General features: G+C 45.0%; 1 protein-coding gene across 1 annotated transcript; it reads right to left on the minus strand.

Moving 5' to 3' along the window:
- Positions 1 to 301: 301 nt before the first annotated feature.
- Positions 302 to 15915, minus strand: LOC118838157 (zinc finger protein 2 homolog). The gene is made up of 5 exons (XM_036745383.1): positions 15786 to 15915; positions 14304 to 14393; positions 8135 to 8217; positions 7056 to 7182; positions 302 to 3875 (listed from the first exon to the last, which is right to left on the minus strand). The coding sequence occupies exons 3-5, from the start codon at positions 8165 to 8167 to the stop codon at positions 1534 to 1536; spliced, it is 2502 nt and encodes an 833-aa protein (XP_036601278.1). The 5' UTR covers positions 8168 to 8217; positions 14304 to 14393; positions 15786 to 15915; the 3' UTR covers positions 302 to 1533.
- Between the last annotated feature and the right edge of the window lie 1400 nt (positions 15916 to 17315).

Genomic DNA, 17315 nt, shown 5'->3' on the forward strand with positions numbered 1-17315 from the left:
GGAGGGGGGAAGGTGCATTACAAACAACTGTTTAGTGGTTTCCCATGACAAACCAGTAAGGTTCTACAATCTTTCATTCCCTTCACTTAAAGTCGGGTGACTGTGAGCAGTCAGAATTTTGATTAATCAGTTCAAGATGCATTGTGACTCTTGACTCCTAAAGCAGGGAGGCAGCTCTTGAGAAAACAAAATTAGTATAGTGATTACATATACTATATCAATTTAATATGAAAATTACAACTTCCTTACAAAGGTTGTTGTATTCTGTCATCCCTCGAAATGCAGAGGAGTCCAAGCTGGGTTGAAAACATAAAGGTTTTATTAAGAAGAACATCAGACACTAGTGACATAAAAAACCTGACAGCCAAGGAGGGGCAGGGGAGATTTATGCATGAAAACCACAATGGGAAGTTCAGAGAGGGGTTGGGGAAAAGGATGGACGATCTTTCCCAGGATCAGGTGGACAGAGAAGGAGGATGTTTTCCAGGAACAGTTGACTGCAAGGCTGGTTTGGCCTAGTTTGGGGAGGAAGGGGCATAGGACGGCAAGATCAGCCACATAACACAAGCAAAGGCATCTGGGAGTGAGCACAGCTATGGCTCACTGCAGGCTCCTTCCATCAAACATGCATGCTCTGTCCAGTGCATGTGCCTTGTAGGTAACTCATGAAAAATGAACATATTAATCTCAGAGGAAGTTCACAGCAGGCAAGTTCAAACTTGATTCCACCCTGCTTGATTGACCTGCTTTTGTCCCAGTGGGAGGGAGTATGGGGGGCTGAAAGTCCAAAGGTCACTTTACCTAGCCTAAGTTAGTTAGGTGGCCTGTGTTCAGTGCTGGCAGCCCTGCCCCAACAATGCAGCGATGTCTCCAAGTAGACACTCCTTCCTGCGAGCTTGGGAATCTGATGCCCCATCCTCGCCCCCCATTCCAGATTGAATCAGATTGAGGACTCCCCAAAGAGATTTCAATTATTCTTCTGTGCCTGGGAGTAAACAAAGACCTGTAGACTCCTTCCCTCCCCATTTACCCAGGCCACCTTTTTCCCTAAAAAATAATGAATTAGACTCCACGTTAAGATTTCTCAATCACCTTTCAACAAAGCACCATCACCTCACACCTGGACTATTACATTAGATGTTGGGGGAGGGGGTCTGCCTGCCTCAAGTCTCTCCCCATTCCAGTCCAGCTCCAAAGTCATTTTCCTAAACTGCAGTTCTGACCATGTCACGCCCCTCTCCCACTCAAACTCCAGTGTCTTCCTACTATTTCCAGGAACAAACACAAAATGCTCAGCTTGGTATTCAAAGCCCTGCATAACTTCGCCCTCTCTAACCTTTCCAGTATTCTTACACCTTTCTCCCCCACATTTCCTCTTCTATCCACTGCCAGTGGTCTCCTGGAGCAAGATTCTGCCTCCTTTTGAAAGTCTTTCCACATTGATTACATTCAAAAGGTTTCTCTCCACTGTGGATTCTCTGATGTGCAGCAAGACCCTGCCTGGTTGATGGAAGCCTTTCCAGATTCATAAAGTTACTCTCCAGTGTGGATTCTCTGATGGGCAGTAAGACTGCCCCTGTGTGTAAAAGCCTTTCCACAGTTACTGCATTCAAAAGGTTTCTCTCCAGTGTGGATTCTCTGATGGGCAGTAAGACTGCCCCTGTCTTTGAAAGTCTTTCCACATTGATTACATTCATAAGGTTTCTCTCCAGTGTGGATTCTCTGATGGGCAGCAAGATTGCCCTTTTCTGTGAAAGCTTTTCCACAGTGATTGCATTTATAAGGTTTCTCACCAGTGTGGATTTTCTGATGAGCAAAAAGACTGCCCCTCCGTGTGAAAGCCTTTCCACAATGGTTGCATTCAAAAGGTTTCTCTCCAGTGTGGATTCTCAGATGGGCAGCAAGACTGCCCCTGTCTCTCAAAGCCTTTCCACATAGATTACATTCATAAGGTTTCTCTCCAGTGTGGATTCTCTGATGGGCAGCAAGATTGCCCTTGTCTGTAAAAGACTTTCCACAGTGATTACATTCATAAGGTTTCTCTCCAGTGTGGATTCTCTGATGGGCACCAAGTTTGCTCCTGTTTATGAAAGCCTTTCCACAGTGATTACATTCATAAGGTTTCTCTCCACTGTGGATTCTCTGATGGGCAACAAGATGGGAGCTCATTCTGAATGTCTTTCCACATAGATTACATTCAAAAGGTCTCTCTCCACTGTGGATTCGCAGATGGGCAACAAAATGGGAGCTCGTTATGAAAGTCTTTCCACATTGATTACATTCAAAAGGTTTCTCTCCACTGTGGATTTTCTGATGTACAGCAAGACTTGCCTTGTCTCTGAAAGCCTTGCCACACTGATTACATTCATAAGGTTTCTCTCCCGTGTGGATTCTCTGATGTCCAGCAAGCTGGGAGCTTGTTCTGAATGCCTTTCCACATTGACTACATTCAAAAGGTTTCTCTCCACTGTGGATTCTCTGATGGGCAGCAAGACTCTCCTTCCTCGTGAAAGCCTTTCCACATTGATTACATTCATAAGGTTTCTCTCCACTGTGGACTGTCTGATGTGCAGCAAGAGTGCTCTTCTCTGTGAAAGCCTTTCCACAGTGATTACATTCATAAGGTTTCTCTCCAGTGTGGATTCTCTGATGGGCAAAAAGACTGCCCCTGCGTGTAAACGTCTTTCCACAATAATTGCATTCAAAAGGTTTCTCTCCAGTGTGGATTCTCAGATGGGCAGCAAGACTGCCGCTGTCTCTCAAAGCCTTTCCACATAGATGACATTCATAAGGTTTCTCTCCAGTGTGGATTCTCAGATGGGCAGCAAGACTGCCCCTGTCTCTCAAAGCCTTTCCACATAGATTACATTCATAAGGTTTCTCTCCAGTGTGGATTCTCTGATGGGCAGCAAGACTGGAGCTCTGTGTGAAAGTCTTTCCACACTGATGACATTCATAAGGTTTCTCTCCAGTGTGAATTCTCTGATGTACAGTAAGATTGCCCCTGTCTGTAAAAGTCTTTCCACAGTAATCACATTCATAAGGTTTTTCTCCACTGTGGATTCTCTGATGTACAGCAAGACTGGAGCTCTGTGTAAAAGCTTTTCCACACTGGTTACATTCAAAAAGTTTCTCTCTAGTATGTATTCTCCGATGGCGAATAATGAGTGATCTGCGGCAAAAAGCCTTCCCACACTCATGACATTCATAAAACTTCCCCCCAGTATGAGTCTTATGAGATCTATCAAGATCTGAGTCACAACCAAAGGCCTTCTGACACTGAAGATCTACATAACTTTTCATTCCAGAGTACAATCTAGGCTGGCAAAGAAGAGATGAGTGACGGGATGGGGTTGCTTCCCATTGATTATATTTATCAGGCTCCTTCCTAATGGGAATTTGTTGATAAGTAATAAGGTTAGAATTCTGACTCAAGGCCTTCCCACCTGCATTACTTACACAAAACATTTCTCCAGTATCACTTTTCTGATGTCTAATAAGGCCTGAACTCCACTTCCAGGCCATTTCCCATTGATTTCCTGAATACACTGGCATTACAGGAGCCTTCTCCTGGGGCTCAAAAGGCTCTCTCTCTTCAGCAAAGCATTTGCTATATTCACTATCTTGAAGACAGTCATTCCCTGAGGTCATTTTCTTACAGTGATTTAGGATACAAGATTGACTGAATCTCTTTCCAATTTCATCAAATTCATATTCACTCTTTGGATTTTTATCTAAGTTGATATCAGAGTCACGGATTTCTCTCCACTTGAAGTCCCAAGCATGATCATTCATGAATCTTTGCAGGTCACGTTTTTCCAGGAAAATTCCAAGATTTCTAGTCACCTCATTTACTTCAAACCTGGTCTCTAAATCTGAAGAAAAGAAACAAACAAACATATACACACCAAAAGATATGCACATATAAGTATACGCAATAGCAATGGGTACTGGATGCTTATGTGGGTCAGGACCTTCTGTAATGGTAATTTAAATTTGAAGACCTTTCCTAGTTAATTAATAGGCTCATATGATCTGCTTATGTTACAGGAAGCCTAAGTCACATCTGGTGGGAGGAGCTTGCTGAAAGAGAGGAACAGCAAGGGGTACAGCAGGAAATGCTCACAGCAAGTTAGAGCTGGGGGAGGAGAATACATAGACAAGCAGTCGGCTAGGATTTGTGAGTGAGTGTTTATGGGAAGGCCCCAGTAGGAGGGAAGGTTATGAGATGGCAAGGCTCCATGCTGTGATATCGTGATTTAACTTCTTTGCTGTTACAATAAAGTGGGCTTACTGGTTTGGGGATCTGCTTGCTGCTTGGATGGGGTGAACTTATTGGTTTTGACATCTAGTTCTCTGGTGTCTGAATAAATGTTTTACTTCTTCTACCTTCCAGAAGGAGAGCAGCTTATATTTTGCAATACAGAACTGCTTAGGCATATTCACAACTATCATCGAAATTGTGATTACATGCCAATACACCTTCTCCTCACCAATCCAAATGCAACAATTCCGTACTGTTGGAGCAAACAATAGCATTAAAAAGATTATCACTGCAAGAAGAGAAAGGCTGTGAGAGTGACAAAGGTGGTATAAACCACAGAGAGGCATTCATTCCAAGCTAAACATTCACATTTAACAAAAGCAGCAGCCACAAGGCAAGATGGCTACCAGACATAATGTCAACAGATTAGAGTGATTCTGTATGGGAGAAGAGTTTGTTACTAACTTGTAGAGAAACTGAGGCAACACAGGGTTTGCAACATTCCAGCAGAAAAGAAGGGAGGAGCTTTCAGAGATTTCTTGTACATCATCACATTTACTCATCTGGTCCAGAACACTTATAAATATCCAAACTGGTTTGATGGAAATGATGGGGAAATCCACAACCTAATAAATAAATAATGAAACCTCTACAGGGCCTACCATGCCCTGGATTTGTTATATACCATCTAGAGTTATTTTCAATAGGGTATCTCTTCTATCTCTTCCTACATGGCTTTGATGGTGATATATAGGAAAGGAGATGATTTATATGGATTTAAATTATACCCTGCTCCTTTGCTAAAATCATTAACTCCTTTCATAAACTTTTTGATTGAGCCTTTGGGATTTTCCAAGTATATTATCATATCATCTACCAAAAAAAGTGAGTTTATTACCTCATTCCCTATTCTGATTACTTCTACTTCTTCTCTTATTGTTATTCATAGTTTTTCTAATACAATATTTGAATAGTTTAGGTGACAGTGGGCATCCTTGTTTCACTGATTTTACTGGGACTGCTTCTAGCTTGACCCCAATACAAATAATGCTTGCTGATGTCTTTAGGCAAATGCATTTTTTCTCAATTTAAGACAAAATCTATAAATACCTATACTTTTTTGTTACTTACCACTGATAGAATCAATTATGTGAATAATTTTCTGTAAGTTCCCTCCATTCCCTGTATAAATCCAAATTCGGCTCAATGTACAATTTTGGTAATATATTGTGGTGATTCCCTAGCTAGTATTTCATTCAGGATTTTTGCATCCATATTCATTCAAGAAATTGGTCTATTATTTTCCTTCTCTTTTTTATTCTTCCTGGTGTGGGTATGAATACCATATTTGTTTCATAAAAGGAGTGTAGTACTCCTTCTTTGCCTATTTTTCCAAATCATTGATTTAATATTGGAATTACTTTATCTTTAATATTTGGTAAAATTTGCTTTCAAATCCATCTGCTCCTGATGCTTTTATCTCAGGAAGCTCATTTATGGCCTGTTTAATTTCTTTTTCTGAAGTAAGTTTACTTAGATATTCTATTTTCTCTTCTGTTAATCCCATGAGAATAAGGTTCCAGCACTACCTGCCCTCACTCCCATCACAGGTTTTCAGTGTTGTTTACATTATGTGAATTCCCAGGCCACTGAAATAACTATTTCCACCTCTTTAACAAATTAACAAGCATTTCCATAACACAGCAGTATAAAAAAGATGGTAAATGAAACTGCAAATCTACTTTGAACAACTTCCTATTCCTTTCAAATTTAGAACAGAATTATCATGAAAATTTCTTTTTTTTCCTCCTTCCCTCAGAGTTGGCTACCATTAAATACAAATAGGTATGTGTCTGTAAGTATGCCTGTGTGTGGGTACAGTTTCAGACACAGTGTTTTACAGTTTTCCCAACACTATTTTTTACCAAATGAATTCTTATCCCAAAATATTACGTGTTTACACTTCTCAAATGCAAGGTTATTAAGTTTACTTGCTGCTGTATGTATACACCATTCCATTGATCTATCTTTCTGTTTCTTACCCAGTACCAGAGAGTTTTGATACTGTCTTACAATAGAGCATAAGATCTGGTACTCCTAAACCTCCTTCCTTGACATTCTTTTTTTCATGATTTCCTTTAGTAGTCTTGACTTCTTTGTTTTCCCAAATAAATTTTATTACCTTTTCTAATTCAGTTAAAAAAAAATTGGCAATTTAAGTGCAATGGAATTTAATATATAAATATTTGGATAAAATTGTCATTTTTATTATATTAGCCCTGCCCACCCATCAACAATTCATATTTCCCCAATTATTTAAATCTGATTTTATTTGTATATAAAGGTTTTTTTTTTTTTAAATAATTTGGATTACATAGTTCCTGTTTTTGTTTTGGCCGTTGGACTCCCAGGTATTTTATACTATCTAGAGTTTGAAGCAATTTGTTTTCTTCCTTTAAGGAGATTCTTGGAGAGTCAAGTAGTTCCTGTCCTATTCTGCCACCTGGCCAAAATACCCTCCCATTCTTTAGACAACTTAGACAACGTTAGACAACTTCACAGAGGAGGAATATGGCATCAAGATCAGACACCCAATTGGTGGTAAATTGTTTAACTTGAAAAGGTGACAAGCCAAGACCAAAGTGGATAGAGAGTTGGTGCATGCAGAAGAATGTGCACTCAAGGAAGCTTCTGAGGCTGAGGTCCACCAGAGTATGGATCCATTCTCTGCCACTTGTGAAAATTTTGGCCTGACAATTAACATCAAGAAAAGGGAGGAAATGGTCCTTACCCAGGGACAGCAGGTTGTGGATATTCTCCAGCATGACCTCCTTGTACAGCTCTTTTTGAGAATGGTCCAAGAGGCCCCACTCCTCCTCAGTGAAGTTCACAACCACATCCTTGAATGTCACCAACTCCTAAATCATCAAAAGTCACACGATTTACAGCTGAAAGAGACTCAGAGAAGGGATTTGCCTAAAAGTCACATAACCTTTATGAGTGTTACAGCCAACACTTGAAATCAGTTATTCAGAACCCAACTGAATATGGAGAAAAGCATTTTACATTTGAAGTAAGAGTCATGACTGAAAAAAAGCCAGATGGAATTAGGGAAAAGACATGTGCTTTATCAGTGATGCACAAGAATCTGTAGGGGAGATAGCAAGGTCCTGGGTAATTCCTCCTGTGTCCTAAGTGACATATTAAGAATATTCTATGCATATTTTTGAGAAGCTGGTAAATGCTGTATATTCTGGGAGAAAAAGAAACAGCTTAACAGTGAACTCTGAGGAAAGAATGAAGAAATTATCAAGTAAATTTGCTAAAAGTCTATAATAAAGTATGAAAAGAATTCTAAAGAGACATTACTCATAATCTGGCCTCAATTGTGTGGAATGAAACTCTCTAGCCAAGTGAAGAAGAGTCCTCTATTCTCATAATGAAGAGTTCACATGACCCTGGGTATGATGACTCATAATCAAACATCTTCTGTCTTTCCTATATGATTACTTTCAATTGTTCAGGAATACACTTGTTCGACTTAATATTTAATTATTGAGAAATAAGAATAACTATGTGGGGTTTGTTGTTTGCACAACTATTATGTTAGCACAGTGCTAGGCACAGAGGAGTCACTTTCTAAATGCTTACTGACTTGACCTAAGAAATGGTAACTGGGAAGGACTCAAAGAGATCAAGGGCAGGATTGCGTGGCCCAAGGCAGGAGGAAATGAGCAGAATCAGGACAATTTCTGTTCTGCTGACAGACCTGCAAAGCACAACCTAAGTCGAACAAGATGAAGCTTCCTTAGCTCTCTTGGATTCCAGCTTTGCTGATGCTGGTCAAGTCTGTAGATGGACTACACTCACCTGGGATGAGGGTCTCTGGCTCCCAGGTGCCATTCTCCTTGGTGTCTCTCCTAGGAATAGGCTTTAGTCCTCAGCAAGCTGACCTGTGGAGAGAGAAGAACCTCAGGGTGGGAGAGATACTGACTTTGCTTTCTCTTCCTAGGGTGGATGCTGGAGTGTCAGAAGGTGAGCTCTCAGACCAGTTACAAAGGCCCTGCCCCTGCCCTCAGTGAAGAGACTCCACCACAGGAAGGGGGTGGCAGGGAGGGTCAGGCTTGTCAGAGGACTTGCCACCCTCCAGAACTCCTTTGGTTTGGCCTCATGCCGCTCCCCCATCCTCCTACAGACACCCAGGAGGCAGAAGGGGCTTGGGATGCCAAATGGGATGAGACCAGTCAGAGCCTCAATGGCTCCAGACACAGAGCTCTGCCTCCACCTGATACTATGGGTGAGATATTTGGGTCAGTCAACTGTGACCCAATGGTAAAACGGCAGATGGCACCTGCCAACAGGATTGTACTGTACAGGTCTCTAACCTTGGCATGGTCAGAGGCAAAATTCAGCAGGTCAGAGGCAGTTGTGCAGCAATCAAGGAGTTTAATGAATTCATTTCAGAGGTGGGGGGAGGTTTGTAAACCTGAAGTCCTCTTTTGGGGAGAGCTTCCCTACCTGGGGTAAAGGCAGAGTTTACACACATGCAAATCACAATTGGGCTGGATCAGGACAATCATTCTTAGGTCTTGAGTTGCCATTTCCAGGGCAGACTCATGCAGGTGTGTTGGTAAGCAAAATGGGCTCCTTAGTACTTAGTTCAACAAGTGCCCTTGAAGAGTTTGGCTTTTGTTCCCTTTGAGTAATTCATTGAGCCTTACTAGGTGCTAAGCCCAAGGCCCAAACCCCTATTAGGTGTAAAACCTTAGTGGGTGTGGATTGCCAACTAAGGTGGGGCCCAAGGTGGGGCTAACTCCAGGGAGGGCCTAGTTTACATGTCTGGGACAGCAGAGGCTCTTAGACCAAGTGGGTTTGTGGGTTTAAGTTGCCTCTTTGTGATAATTTTAGGTCACGTGGGTGAGTCACATGTGTGACTCACCCCTGAGGCTGAAAAGGATATAAAACCAGAGATTGGCCTCCTCTTCCTTGGAGCTCTTTGCCACAGCAGTGGTGGCGCGTGACTCTGGGCCAGTCCTTGTTCTGAGCTCCAAGGCTGAACCTAGATGCTGGTAACTATGAATTGTATCGGGTCTGTCTGCTGATGTTTGTAATTTGTTTGTATTTTGTTTGAACTAAGTGAATGCTGTCTGTATGCTGGATTAAAGTAAGCTTTTCAACCCCTTCACTTTGCTTTCCTTAGTTAAGCAGATCAAAAGAACCTGTGCTGTTGGCAGCTTTCCGGATACTGGCTGTGGGTGGATCTCACACACCCACAGAAGCTGCTAGCCAGATTGTTGAAACAGCAGGGCATTCCTGGGTCCTGTGGGAAACAGTTCTTAAATTGATTGTCTCAAGTCTTGAGGGTTGTGGTTACTTTGTGGGGCACAGAGCCAGTGTTCTAGGTGAGGAACACTTTTCACAGTCTCTGATTCACTTCACTGAACTTAGAGAAGCACAGAAATGTCCAAGTTGTCAAAAGTTGATTGATCACTTTGAGCTGCTGTGAGTCTGACTCCCAAGACAAAATCCCCTGGGGAAATGGTAGTTTGATAAACCTATGAAGTTAGTACACTCACTACACATAGCATATTGATTGATATGAGAATCATAAACCCCTTTACACAGCCTAGGACCTATGGCATGTGACAGGGAATCTGGACAAGTAGCAGAGGCAACCCCCAGAGCCAGGACTTGGAGGGAGGCCTGCTCCTGGCAAAACTGGAGGACCATCAGCAAGAGGTCAGAGAGGAAAGATGAGGCCCAATGGAAAGGTCAGCCATCAGAAATTGGGTACAGGGAGGAGTTCTTTTTCTGACCTGCCTGGCACCTGTATGTGCAGAGCTGGCCCCCCGAAGTCAGAGAGATCTCTGCTCTTAGGGAAGACAGAGAGATCTCAGCTTCCAAAGTAAAAGGCAAAGAGATTTCACCACCAAGGGAAGAAGGAAGAGAGATCTCAACTCCAAGGAAAGAAGTAAAAGAGACCTCAGCTCCAAGGGACAAAGCCAGAGAGAGATCTAAGCTCCAGGGGACATGAAGAGTTCTCTGTTCTGAAGGAAGAAGGCAGAGAGACCTCAGCTCCAAATGAAGAAGGCAGAGACCTTAGATCCAAAGAAGGCAGAGAGATCTCTGTTTTGAGGGAAGAATGCAGAGAGACTTTAGCTCAAAAGGAAGAAGGCAGAGACCTTCGCTCCAGAAGAAGAAGGCAGAGAGATCTCAGCTCTGTTTTCAGCCAACCTGCTCTGGCTGAGTCTTCCTAATCCCAAGAGTCCTGCCCAGCCCTGCTGTCCATCCTATAGACTGACCCTTCTTCTCCCCTGCTTCCCAACTTCCCCCAAGGGAGAGAATTCCACCAGGGCCACCACCCACCAGGCTGGTCATCTCTGAGAGCTCCCCTTCCCCCATTGCTCTACCCCCTCTCTCCATCCCTCCCTTAGCCTGCTCTGGGACTACAGACCTCCCCAGGGGTCTTCCAGGTCTGCCCCAGCTACACTCATCTTGTTCCCCACAAGGATATGCCCAGCCTACATCCCTCTTGGTTTTCCCAGCCATTCCCCTCCCCTGATTCCCTCCCCCCTCAGGCCCTTCTTTCTTCTCTACAGCCTGAGCCCAGTCTGTCCGCCCCCACTTAACTATCCTCTAAACTGGAGACATTTACCCCCTTGGTTGATCTCCATTCCTGACCTTCTGTACCCCAATCCTAACACCAAGATGCTTTCCCTTCTGTCTTGTTTTTATTTCCCAAGAGATCATGCAGCTGCCGTAGAGGTATAAGGCCAATAACACCAGCACACAGGAGGGCTGCTAGCACAGAATCTTTGATCTCCTTTTCTAAAGCAAACAACTCAAAAGGGGTTAACAATCTTACTTTGATTAAACATACATATATCATTCACTTTGTTCAGGGGAAAAAGTCAGCACCCTGAACTTCAAAGAATATACAAACAGAAATTACAAGCAGAGAAAATAACACAAATCAACTGACCAAAAGCAATACACACATAGTTACAGAAGAGAGAAGCACCAACATCTGGGTTGTACAAAGTGTGAAGGTGGGTTTCCTTAACAGCTACCCAGAATCTCACGTGCTATAAACAGCAACACTCTTCACAAGGGTGAGCCTTAAAGCAAAATTCTAACCTCAGAATATATATACACTTCCTTAGGGTCAGAGGGCATCACAACCCTCCAGCTCTAACTGCTGTAACTTTCTACTCTACCCCTTCCTGTTCCACTCATTCAGCAAGCTCCTCCCACCATAGGCTTCACATAATTTAGGATTCCACAGGACTTAAGCAGGGCACGTGGGCCTCATAATGGATGGGAAGATCTTCAAATTAAACAAAAATACATTGATACAACGGGCCCCAAGATCTTTGGTATCCATGACATAGGCATTAACATTTCCTAAGGACAATAAAATCCCCACAAAATAAACACATCACTTTTGCAAAAGAGATAACATAACTCATTAGGAGGCCACATGGCCTTGAACAGACAGGAAGTACATAACACTATAATCCCCTCAATCTAAAACCAAAATGTCCCTATAAAACCCTCCTGGGGGGGGTATGTCCTTCTCCCCACACTGCTCCAGCCCCTGATTACAAGTCCTGAGGGGGCAGGGCAACAAAGCCAACAGGGTGGGGTCCTCCGGGGTCCAGGGCACTTTCCCCCACCCACCACAGACAACTCCACCCTCCTCTGTATTTTTTTTTCCTACTGATTCTATCTTCAAGGAGACCTCCACTAACTGGCCAGTACCCATCAAGATGTTCTGAAGGAATTAAGAGACCTATGTCCCCTGGCCCCACCAGATGTTCTGGGCAAGGGAAAACATCCCCACTGAAACAAATTCTACAATACCTGAGACCAAGGTTAACATTCTCCCCAAACCCAAATCACGTGATGTCCTGTCTCTCTTCCCCAACCAGCCCAGTGAGGAAAGTGGCTGCCCAACCTCCCCAGATGGACTGAGGCTGGGCCAAACCCTGTTTATGTGTCTCTTTCCCCTTGTTCCCTTGAGGTGCTATCCACAGGGTAACTGGCAGGGAACTGATGCTACTTTATGTTCTGGGAGGGATTCCAGCTAGGTAGAAGAGGGGAAAGAGGCCTGGGCCTGAAGTCAGGAAGAACTGAATTCTCATGTGACCTCAGACACTTCCTAGGCGTGTGACTCTGGGCAAGTCACTGGACCTGTTTGTCTCACTTTGCTCAATTATAAAGTGGGGAGAATAATGGCACCTCCCTCCAAAGGCTGCTGAGGATTCCATTGGTCAAGTCCTTGACAGTGCCAGGGACATGGGTGCGATTTAAGCACCACCTATTATTATATTGATTTTTCTCTGGGAGGTTGTTAGGAACTCTGGGCTGAGGAGTTCCCTAGCACTCACTTCAATTTGCTTAAAGCAAGACACTGTTTCTCCTTTGTACACAGTGCAGTGTCTGGAACATACAGATGAGGAAACTGAGGCTAACAATCAAGTGACCTGACACAACTGATACGTTTCTGAGTCAGGGTTTGACCTCAGGTCTAGTTGAGATCCAGCACTACCCACTGTACCACCCAGCTAGTTACCTCTACAGATACGAATAAGAGTTACCTAGAAAAAAACAGGCCCAGGATTGAGGGAGAGTTACCCCCATGGGGAAGGAGGTGGAGAGGGAACAAAGGAGAAGGCCAAGTGTTTATCCCACAGGTAGTAATTATGGGAAACAGATGGAAGTTTTGTTTCCACATGATTGAAAGCACTTGACCCCCCAACCCAAAGCTTTAGCAGAATGTAAGCCACGTGACTGGTTCTAATCAGAGCTGTGATCTAGCAGAAACCAGATCTCTGATCCAGCAAAAGGCTAGAGGCTTGTGCACATGTTTAACAAGCTGTCTGAACTGGACATGAGATGGGCAGTTCAGGGGACTGCATCTGGCCAATGAAGAACCAGGCAGGAGAATAGAATTGAGAGTCAAGAAAAAGACTGGCATTTGTCTCAGTCCTTGTACTCTCCTGTACTCAGTTCAGGGGACATAACCATTTATTCAAAAAGAAAAAATAGAAAATATAATGAAAACCTCCTGGGCTTTCCAAGGAGAATTATCTATTCCTAGACTAAGTATGTTTCTAACAGTGATGGTTGACAATAACAACTGCTACAGAGATGTCAGGAAAAAGCCAATGAATGGGCTACGCCAGGGGTGGGGAACCTTTTCAAGTTATTAATTTAGCTATCATCGAATAGGGCTGCATTCAAGAAAGTTCAATTAGGTATACTTAAAAAGGTACAGTCTTTTGTAAAAATCTAACTACTATGAATAATCTAAAAAAATGAAAACTATTTGTTAATTTTTCAGTAACGAGGTCCACAGATCCTGGGCTAAGGTTTTTACAAAGAAGTACGCCATTGGTTTTAGCTGCCTGCATGATTTGCAGGAGGTTGAGAAGGGAACAGGGGGTGGAAAAAGCAGAGACCATCTAGTACAGGGAGCTTTTTTCTAGGAAATTACCTGTGAAAATTAGGAAAGGGGATAGCTTAAGGATGAGAAGGTTAAGTGAAGGTCTTTTTGTTAGCACTGTGTGGGATGGGGTGACCACCCAAGTACCCCAACAATTCACAGAGGCTTCTCAGGTAGGGACAGAAAAGGAATTACTTCTATTTTACAAATCTCAGGAGATCTGGGCATCACCTCCACTAGGATGAACTATGAAAAGCAAGAGACCAATTTATATCATAACTAACATAAAAAGATTCCCGCCCACCACTATCCCTCCTCTCCATTGGCTAGAAGGCAGGCTTACAATCTAGGAGGGAAAAGCTAGACAAAGAACCAGGAGATCAAACACAGCCAATCCAAATCACATCTCCTTATTTAGCAACCAGGTGCTGATGTGGCAATAACAGGGCTAAGGTAAACAGGAGAAATGAGGATGGGGGGGGCGGGGAGCCTTCCAGGAGCAGGGACCGAACAATTGGTATGTGGTTCTTTTGTCCTTACTTGGTAACCACCCAGTGACTAGCACCAAGGGAGAGAAGGAGAGGTACTTACTGCCCCAGGCCGAATTCCTGAGAGTTAGGTAATCACATTCCTATAAGGTCAAATCCTGAGTCCATTCCATCCTCTCACTGCCCATTATTCCTGAAATAAAAAATATATTTATATTTTACATATTTATATACTTTATATTTTCTCTTTGGGAAGTCTTCACAAGAATTATACCCCACTCAGCAGTTCAGTGGGTTCAGTGCTGAGAGAAGTTGTAGTTCAGTCATTTTCAGTGGGTTGATGGGGTGCTTGGTGCCTGCGCTTGGACCCCAACTCCAAAATCGTGTCTCTCCCTAGTCTCAAGCAGTTTCCTCTCCAGGCCGAGGGCAGCATGCCCTAGCAAAAAAACCCCTTGACCCGTCTTCCTGACGCAGTGGCCAGCTGCCCCCATAGAGTGTATTACTTTGAACCAGCTGTTCCGCGGCTGACCCGGCCCTGTCCTGTGTCATAGAGACATTTACTACTCACTGACCCATCACGTGTGTCCTAGACCTACTCACGGGCATCCTCCCTTACGATGACCTTGTCTAACTGGTCATTGATGGGGCAGCCTGGTAATTTCCCCATCAACCTGACCTTGAGTTGCCCTAGTGACCCTTCAGGCCTAAAGCCACGCCCCATGGAGCCCTGCCCCCAGGCTATTTCCCAGTGAACTCTGGGTAAAAGACCTTCTCAGTAGATACTCAAAGTACAGGGTCCTTTAAGATCTAACCATACCATGACCCCGCCCCATCACCTAATTAGCATATCTGTCACGTGTCTTACCACGGTGTAAAGCATATAATCTTCATCAGGGTCTCCTCCTAGAACACAGGTTCCCTAAGAACACTTGCCCCTATAAAGCCTAACGAGGAACTTGGCCACCTTGAGTTAAAGCCTGAATCCAAACCAAGCGCTTGCCCGGGGACCTTGATCTTGGGGTTTCCGTATCCCCGGTATCTCCCTCCACATTTCGGGGCCCACGTGGGCACAGGGAGAGGTCTGCAGCCTTCTTGGAGACAGTGAAGAACCCTCCCCTGCCCCGCAGTCGGGTTTCTCCCCTACCCCCCAAGGCCTGCAGGGACACTGGGCTGAGCCCGCCACAGGCTCGGGCATAATCCCCCTTCCTGATGGGCCGCCTCGTCTGGGGACACATGGCCCCTCTTTGCCTCCTGCAGGAAGCTGCTCGGCCGAGCTTACAGGCCGGCCCGGGCTCCCTGCACACCTGGGCCTCACCCCTAGGACACCTCTGACACAACCGGAACACCTCGGTCTTCCGGCCCTTACACAGAAACGGACCCCCCGGAGGACCTGGACAAATGGCCCGCGGCAGACCTCTGAATTCCGGAGCCATTTTACGGCGCGATCGGTTTTGTCGCTGGAAGGGAGACGGGCACAAATTCCCTCCGACCCGCTTCGACATCCCTTCCCCAGGACCCAGAGCTGTGGGAACAATGTAGGGAGCCCCTGGTTAAATTTACCGCAGAAAAGGGAAACAAGACGTACCTGTCTTACCTGACGATCCCCTTCTCTCAGCCCCACGAACTTCGGCTCCTGGAGCAGGATCCTACACAGCCCGTTCCCTGTCCCGCTCTTCAGTCAATCCCTTCTCCCTCCACAGTAAAGCAGGGACCTTACCAGGAAGCTAGCCGGCTTCTACAGGATGTCCCGCCCCTTCCCCATCGGTGCCGCCTGTTCATTGGTTCCGTAAACTTCCACTTCCAGGGCGTTTACCACCAGAGGCACTACCGGACTACATATCCCAGAAGGCCTTGAGCCTACCGGATCCGCCTGCTCTGTTGTCTCCGATACTTCCACATCCGGACTCGGGTTCCCGGAATCCCTCACTCCCTTACAAGGGGCGGAACTTCCTCTCTCCCTTCATCCCAAGCTCCTGATTGGCCCCTTCCCCTCGAACTATTCCCTTTAGGGCAAGTAGCCGATTCCAGTGGAGGAATATCAGAGGCAGGTTCCTTTTTCCATCGCTGATGTCAGCCACGTGAAGGAAAACCTCGATCGTTACTCTGAAAACGCTGTTAAGTTTGTCGAAGGTTTCAGAGCGATGCCTTTCCAGCTTGATTTGTCGCATGAGAGAGAGACATCCTTCTCTCCTCTTGTTGTACCAATCACTGAGGAGAAGAACAGGATTTGGGTTCCACCCCCGAAGCCGGGGGAGGATCTGGGCCGGCCCTAGCCCCGGCCGCCCACCCTCCCCTTTCCCCCGCCTTCAGGAGCCGTCTCTGTCCCTGTGGCGGATCATCCTGGCTAGAAAGATGAAAAGGAGGTGGAGGGAAAGAGGGATCCTGTGCTATTCTGCCTTGCAGAGGGGATGAAAATGGGATTTAAAACGGCTGTGAATCATGGTTGGCTCAGGGAGATTCCCCGCAGCTGAGGAGAGCCCGACCCTTCTCATGGGCCGGTCATTGCAGCCTGGAAGGGCTTGACTCACCTGGACCCCATCCCCCCCCAGGGAAGGATGTGACACTCCCCCAGGTTTATCTCGTCTAAGGAGACGTGGAGGGGCAGCCTGGGTAGTTCCTGCCAGCCCTGACCTTGAGTTAACTTACCTTAACCATGCCCTGATCCCGCCCCCGTCACCTAATTAGTATATTGGGTACCTGTCTTACTATAGAATATCCTATATAATCTTCACCTGTGGCCCCTCATAGACCGCAGGTGCCCGCTGCCAAGCCTAACAATAAACTTGGGTTCCTTTCCTGTCTTGAAGGGTATATGCCCGTTATTGGTATCACTGAGTCAATGATGTGTTTTGGGGGAGAACTTCACAGCTTCCACAGAAAACTCATATTTCTGTTTTTTCTTCCTACACTTCTAAAATCTTTTCTTTTCTTTTTTTCTCTTGGGTGGAGCTTAAGTATGTGTGGGACAACAGACCACTGGCTCAAAATAAAAAAACAGAGGTGTCTCAGTTTTCCAAAGGTAGAAACAAAACAGAAGCTTTATTGGATCAAGTCTCGCGAGAGTTGGGCATCTCCCACTACCAGGGTGGAGATGGTAGTGCAGAGAGGCAAGGGG

The sequence above is a fragment of the Trichosurus vulpecula genome, chromosome 2 (genome assembly GCF_011100635.1).
Source record: "Trichosurus vulpecula isolate mTriVul1 chromosome 2, mTriVul1.pri, whole genome shotgun sequence".
Lineage (NCBI taxonomy): Eukaryota > Metazoa > Chordata > Mammalia > Diprotodontia > Phalangeridae > Trichosurus > Trichosurus vulpecula.